Source organism: Arabidopsis lyrata (genome assembly GCF_000004255.2).
Source record: "Arabidopsis lyrata subsp. lyrata unplaced genomic scaffold ARALYscaffold_258, whole genome shotgun sequence".
Classification (NCBI taxonomy): domain Eukaryota; kingdom Viridiplantae; phylum Streptophyta; class Magnoliopsida; order Brassicales; family Brassicaceae; genus Arabidopsis; species Arabidopsis lyrata.
The window spans coordinates 1-6830 of NW_003302369.1; the positions used below are offsets into that span (position 1 = coordinate 1).

A 6830-nucleotide genomic window follows, 5' to 3' on the forward strand; every position below is an offset into this window, starting at 1 on the left:
ACCTCTAAAGCCTTCTTCTCAGTGAATTCGTTAAGAAATCCCCAAAATTCAAACGAGAATCTCACAGTAACACCAGTTTTTCGAGGGAAAGAGAAGCGCGAAGAAGAAGGAGAGAAAAAAAAACCCTAGAATTAGATAATGGAGTTGAGAAGAAGAAGAAGAAGTCTCTCGATTGGCTTTAAGTGAAGGGTAAATGTGGAAGAGAGGTTTGTGCTTTTTAGTGCCCAAAATCTTTATCTCCTCCATTTTTCTGATTTTCTCTCCTCCTCCTTTTTTTTTTTTTTTTTTTTTTCTTTTTTTTTCGGGTCTTCACTTCCATGCCGTCCCGTTTAAATATCCCCGGCGATACTCTTTGTCGGAGTTAATGAGTAAGACGATCGATGGATGATTCAGCTTTTGGGTTGGGCCCTTAAAACATTCAGGCCCAATCTTTTCAAGGCTCGTAAAAAGATGAGCTTAAAACCAAATCAAATACTATGTGATTTCTATTAGACTTCGGTTAAGGCAAAGTATTCAGTTTCTACTTTCTAGCCGTCTGATTCTACCGGCCTGGCTTAGTTTTAAAACAAAAGAAAACCCAAAAAATAAGTTCTTTAATACCGAAGCTACCTAGTAACAAGGAAAAGATTTGGATTCAGAAATATATGTACAAATTAATCTTCTAATTCCACACAAGATATAATTGATTGACTCCTTGACTAAATCTCATTCTCTCCTACTCGCTGAATTATCCTTTCTTTTGCTCTTCGTCTGCTTCACCAATCTATCTCTCCCTCCGACAATGATTAACGCGAAATATATTCGTATAATCATCGGAATTATTGGTACGTTCTGCCATCTCTCTCAATTTATCTATAGCCGTGTGTAACATTACATGGTACTGATTCCATGCATCAGTGTACTTGTACTAGTGATTCAAAGCTTTATAGATGTTTTCACGGAACTAAACAATCAATCGTTAATCCATATTATACAATCATTTTTTGTGTTGGGCACAACTCTAATGGCGGATCTCTCAATAAATTAAAGCGTCGTTATGATCGATGCTTATCATAATTTATTCTTACATGCTTCATTTTACCTCTGTGTGTTTGTATAGATGTAAATATAATTAAAGAGAGAGAGAGAGGGACTGATTTAATTAGCACAGTTTCGAGATATATATATACTGACAACTTTTCTCTGGCTTCATGCAGGGAATGTTCTGTCCACTTCGATCTTCCTCTCACCTATGTAATAATCCTTTTTAATTTCCTTTCTCTTGTTTTTTTTTTTTTTCACATTCGTTTTGTGTTTATATATCTACTATATTACGATTTAACTTTTGAATTATTGTCTTCTCTAGTTTGTCACCAACAAAATCTCTACATTGACGAGCTAGGGTTAATAATGCGTGTTATATGTCTTGTTTTAGTGGTTTCTAGCTAGGATCATTATTTCTCAGATTTATATATACGTATCATTGTTTTCAGATTTAGATAAGTATTGTTGTTTTCTTACCAAAAAAAAAAAAAGATAAGGATTGTTGTACGTAGTCAAGAGTTACAAGCATTTTCATATATATACACAGGCCAGAGTTTATACAGGCATACAAGAAGAAATCAGTGGAGGGAGTTAAACTTGCTCCTCATTTAGTGCTGTTGATTAAATGTAGTTTGTGGGTTTTGTATGGTCTCCCTCTTGTTCACAAGGACAATATTCTCGTCACCACTAGTAATGGTGTCGGTTTCGTTATCCAAGTTATCTACGTGGTTGTCTTTTGGATCAACTGCGACGAAGAATCACGTGTAGGTGTTTCCATCTTTAATGCTTAAATATGTCTAATATTGTATATTGATTTTGATGATGTCTATGTTGATGTGCAGAAGGATCTCGTGTATATATGTCTTACGTTTGAGTTTTGTTTTGTGGCCGCGGTCTATATTATTACTATTTGGGGATTTGAGAGTTCCGTCAAGCATACATTCGTTGGTGTTGTTTGCAACGTTTACAACATTGGTATCATCTATCTTTTCTTTACCATAGTAAGCTCTCTCTCTCTCTCTCTCTCTCTCTCTCTCTCACACACACACACACATTTATTGATGGATAGATAAGTAAACTGGAGTATTAATTACCGGTTTTAATAAGTTTTTTATGCGTGAAACAATTAGGACAAAATGCCGGAGGGTACTAAGACCTTCAAATACATGCCGTTTTGGCTGTCGTTAGTTAGTTTCATCAACGCTGGAATTTGGACTGCTTATTCTTTGATCTACACAATTGATATTTACGTCCTTGTAAGTCCTTTTTCTTTTGCTTGAAGACTTTATGTATTAATTGATTTCCATTAACAGATTGAATTTGATTTATAACGGTTATTTTGTTCTTTGTGTTTATGGAACAGATAAGCAGCGGTCTTGAAACGTTCTTGTGTGCTTTTCAATTATTAGTCTATGCTTCTTCCTACACTTTAGGCAAAATCGACGTTATTGTTTGAAGTTTGGTGTTTGGATAATATTTTGGTATGTTTGCATGTAAGGACTTGATATTATTACTAGGAGAGAATCAACGATACTCGCATATCTTCTTCTGTTTGTAAATAAATATGGTTTTAGATCTTTCATTCGACTGTCAAATTTTTTTGCGTTTTTCTTTATAATTTTTTTTTCTTGATAGTTTTATTTTATGTTATACATATATATGTTTTTAGATCATTTTCGACTATTAATCTCTCTCGTGTTTTCTCTTATTGAATTCTCTCATCTTTTTCTCTTTATTTTTAAATAATTTTTTATCCACTAACCCCGTTGTATTAGAAATAGTGAATATATAAAATTTGTATTGTTAATTTAGTAAAGAATACCGAATTAGCAGAGAAAAAAATGGTTTTTGTTATTAAAGATATATGGTTAAAAGCATTTGTAAATTTAACTCCTATATTTATTTTATTTGAAAATTTGAACTCATATATGTTTTTTTTCCGAAAAATAACTCTAAATTAGCAAAAGTAAATGCTAATATAATCTCCGAAAAGACGTTTAATATAATCTCCAAAAAGACGTTTAATATAATCTCCAAAAATACGTTTAAAACGAATTTTGAAAAACTCAGTCTTATTTTTTTTCTTAATTTACCCACTTTGTTCTCTTAGGGTACCTGCTATATAGAAACTGAGAAGTGGTTCTCATTTGAGATATATACTATGAGAGACTTGGAAGACACACATGTTTTTCATTCAATGGTTTAATTAGTTTCTTTTCCCAAATTAAAATATCTCGATAAACTCAAATTATATATATTTTAAAACTCCAAAGGGTATTTCATGGGTATAGAAGCTCTAACATATATACACCAAAACAAAATCTTCTTAAAATCACTAAAAAAACTCAACATCCTCCAAACAAGAAGACTATAAACACCACTCTACATCTCTGTATCAAGGAACTGTATCTTACTCAAATTCAATCTGTAGATCGATCAATTGCACATAAATGAGTCCATGTTCATAAAACACCAACTCACGTCTCACTTGCCAAAGTTTCGAATGAAGAATAGCGTCCACAACAATGAGGAACAAAAACCAAAAACTCAGAAAAACAGATCCTTGAAGAAGAAGAAGATACAAACTAAATTTCTCTCAGGTTACTTTTTCTAGAAGATGATCTTCATTTGATAGTGAGTAGATATATAAAAATAATTAAACCTCCAACGATTGAAAGACCCTCCAAAATTGTTGCTAAACTATTAAATCTTCATCTTTTTTTTGTTTGTAAAACCTATATATATATATATATATATATATGATAAAGTAGTGGCGCAACAAACTTAAGCAATCATCAATGTAAGTGAGAAAGTATGTGTTGAGGCTTGAGGGTTTGGTTGGTGTAGTTTAATTCAAACCAGAGTAGAAGGGAAAATCTCAATCTTTCATATTGATTTCTCTTAACCAAAACCCTAATACAAGCTAGAGCTTTTATACAGACACAAAGAACAATCTAGACTCATGATGAGCTGTCAGATGGCTCTAGATCCGATAGAGATGCGAATCTATTGTTGAGCTGGATTTGGTGAGCTGTAGGTGCCGTACTCTTCACACGACGATGGTGTGAGTTTGTCGTCATTGTTACCGTTGGAGTTGCTTTTGACTGCAACTTGGGCTCTTGATGGGCTTCTCGGTTTTGGACTGAAGTTGAGGCTTTAACATCCCCCCGCAAACTCGAGGTGGGTGGATAATCCACACCGAGTTTGAATCTGAGAGATAGAAAGCTTGCTTGAGGAAGGGGCTTCGTGAATATGTCAGCAATTTGAAGATGAGCTGGTATGTGCTTAACTATCAGTGTTCCCATAGCTACCATTTCTCTGGCAAAATGAAAGTGTGTAGCAAAATGCTTACTTCTTGTGTGTAGCACCGGGTTTGCTGACAAGAATACTGCTGCTAGGTTATCACAGTATACCTCTGGTGTCTTTTCTTGAGGTAAGCCTATCTGTTTCAACACTACAATGATCCATGACATTTCTGCTGCAGTGTCTGATAGAGTTCTGTACTCTGCTTCAGTGGAGGATCTGACAACAGATTCTTGACGCTTTGCAGACCAGGATATAATGTTAGAGCCTAAGAAGGTGCAGAATCCTCCTGTTGATCTCCTAGTCCTTTGCATCCAGCATGGTCACTGTCACAATATGCTCTAAGGACTGAATCTGTTATTGATGATAATGACACTCCCATAGTCAATGTTCCTTTCAGATACCTTAAAATTCTCTTGAGCAGGTTGAAGTCTGATACTGAGGGACTATGCATTTTTTGACATATGAAGTTCACTGCAAATTGAATATCGGGCCTAGTCAGTGTCAAATACTGCAGTTTACCTGCCAAGCTTCTGAGGTAAGTTGGTTCTTGAAAGAGTTCTTCCTGATGAGGCATGCGATCAATTTGAACTGGCAATGGTGTTGGCATGGGTGCACAGTCCAGCATTCCTGTATTTATCAACAAGTCAGTGGCATATTTCTCTTGATTCAGAAACAGACCTTTAGGTGTAAACTGAGCTTGAATTCCCAGAAAATATTTTAGGGGTCCCATATCATTCATCATGAACTTTTCATTCAGCTTGCTTAGCAACTTGGAAATCAAGCTTGAATCATTTCCCGTGAGTACCATGTCATCCACATACATTAGCAGTAGCATCACACTCTGTTGTTCTTGATAAATGAACAGAGAAGGATCACCAGTACTGTATATAAACCCAAAATCAACCAAATAAGAGCTGAACTTATCGAACCATGCTCTCGGAGCCTGCTTCAATCCATAGATAGCTTTATGAAGTAGACACACATAATCAGTCTTCTCGGGATCTTCAAACCCTGGAGGTTGTCTCATATATACAGTTTCCTGAAGATCTCCATGCAAAAAGGCATTTTTCACATCTAACTGCTTTATATCCCATCTTTCACTCACTGCAGTATGTAGAACCATTCTCATTGTAGCAGTTCTTACAACAGGGCTATAGGTCTCCAAGAAATCTACTCCTTCTTCTTGTTCATACCCCTTGGCTACCAATCTTGCTCTCAGTTTGTCTAAGGTTCCATCAGCATTTATCTTGGTTTTGAAAATCCATCGACAGCCTAAAAGATTTATCTCTGCAGGCTTAGGTACCAAACTCCATGTTTTGGTGACATGACATGTGTAAATTTCTTCTCCCATTATTGCTGTCCAACCAGGATGGTTTAATGCTTCTTTCACTGTTTTTGGTTCCTCAGGTAATCCTTTGACAGTATGCATGACATACCTTGGATTTGGTTTATGAATGTCTTGTTTTGCTCTAGTCACCATTCCATGAGTGTTACCTACTGGTTCTTCTTGAACATTTTCTGAGTGTTGACTGTCAGAAGCTGAGCTATTTGACTGTTGAGGTGAGTTTACAGGAGAGTGTTGTGGTGAGTTTGTAGGAGACTCTGAGACTTGAGGTAGCACTGATTCTGACGTAACTGCAGTTCTCTCTGGCTCATGTTGAGATGCTTGAACTGACAATTCTTCTACTGAATCTTCTGGTGCTGTTGTTGACGCAGGTTCCTTGTTACCAGAATACCAAGCTTGTAGCAGTGGAGTCTTCCCAGGTGAGAGAAGATGTTTGTACGTCTCTGAATAAGGAAATCTGGTTTCATCAAATAGTACATGGCTGCTTATGTAGACACGGCCTGTTGGTGGATGCAAGCATCTGTAGCCTTTGTATTTTTCAGTATACCCAAGAAATACACATAACAGTGACTTAGGATCAAACTTATTTTCAGTGTATGGTGTCAGATATGGATAACATGCACATCCAAAAACTCTTAAAGCAGTGTAAACTGGAAAGATACCATTCAATACCTCATAGGGACTCTGCAACTTGTCATGAATGGTTGTAGGAAGCAAGTTACTCAAGAAGTTTGTAGTGAACAGAGCATCTACCCATAACTGTTGTGGAAGTTGACTGTGATATAACATAGACATTCCAAGCTCCAAGATGTGTCTATGCTTCCTTTCAGCCAACCCATTTTGTTGTGGGGTGTGTGGACATGAAATGAAGTGTTGAATACCACAGAGTTCAAAGTGAGACTGCATTTGTTTGTTTACAAACTCTCCTCCTCCATCACTTTGAAATATCTTTATTTTCTGGTTAAATTGATTCTCTACCAAAGACTGAAAGCTCTTGAATATTAAGAAAACTTCTGATTTCAATTTAAGAGGATAGAACCAACAAAATTTTGAGTAATTGTCAATGAATACAATGTAAAATCTGAAACCCTGAACTGAAGTTACTGGTGCAGGACCCCAAACATCACAATGTATCCTCTCAAGTAGCTTGCTGGCT

The 6830-nt window shown here is 36.0% G+C and overlaps 1 protein-coding gene across 1 annotated transcript; it reads left to right on the forward strand.

Annotated features, from left to right (window-relative positions):
• The first annotated feature begins 480 nt into the window (after positions 1–480).
• LOC9298740 (bidirectional sugar transporter SWEET8) lies at positions 481–2630 on the forward strand. The gene is made up of 6 exons (XM_002862616.2): positions 481–824; positions 1197–1233; positions 1571–1787; positions 1866–2024; positions 2154–2279; positions 2387–2630. Exons 1-6 carry the CDS (start codon positions 782–784, stop codon positions 2477–2479), a joined length of 675 nt encoding a protein of 224 aa, XP_002862662.1. The 5' UTR covers positions 481–781; the 3' UTR covers positions 2480–2630.
• The last annotated feature ends 4200 nt before the right edge of the window (positions 2631–6830 follow it).

What these genes read in the sequence shown, in the direction of transcription:
- LOC9298740 (XM_002862616.2), top strand. Translation starts at nt 782, where the DNA reads ATGATTAACGCGAAATATATTCGTATAATCATCGGAATTATTG. An exon ending in TATAATCATCGGAATTATTG is followed by an intron (nt 825 to 1,196) that starts GTACGTTCTGCC and finishes GGCTTCATGCAG; the next exon opens with GGAATGTTCTGTCCACTTCG. An exon ending in ACTGCGACGAAGAATCACGT is followed by an intron (nt 1,788 to 1,865) that starts GTAGGTGTTTCC and finishes GTTGATGTGCAG; the next exon opens with AAGGATCTCGTGTATATATG.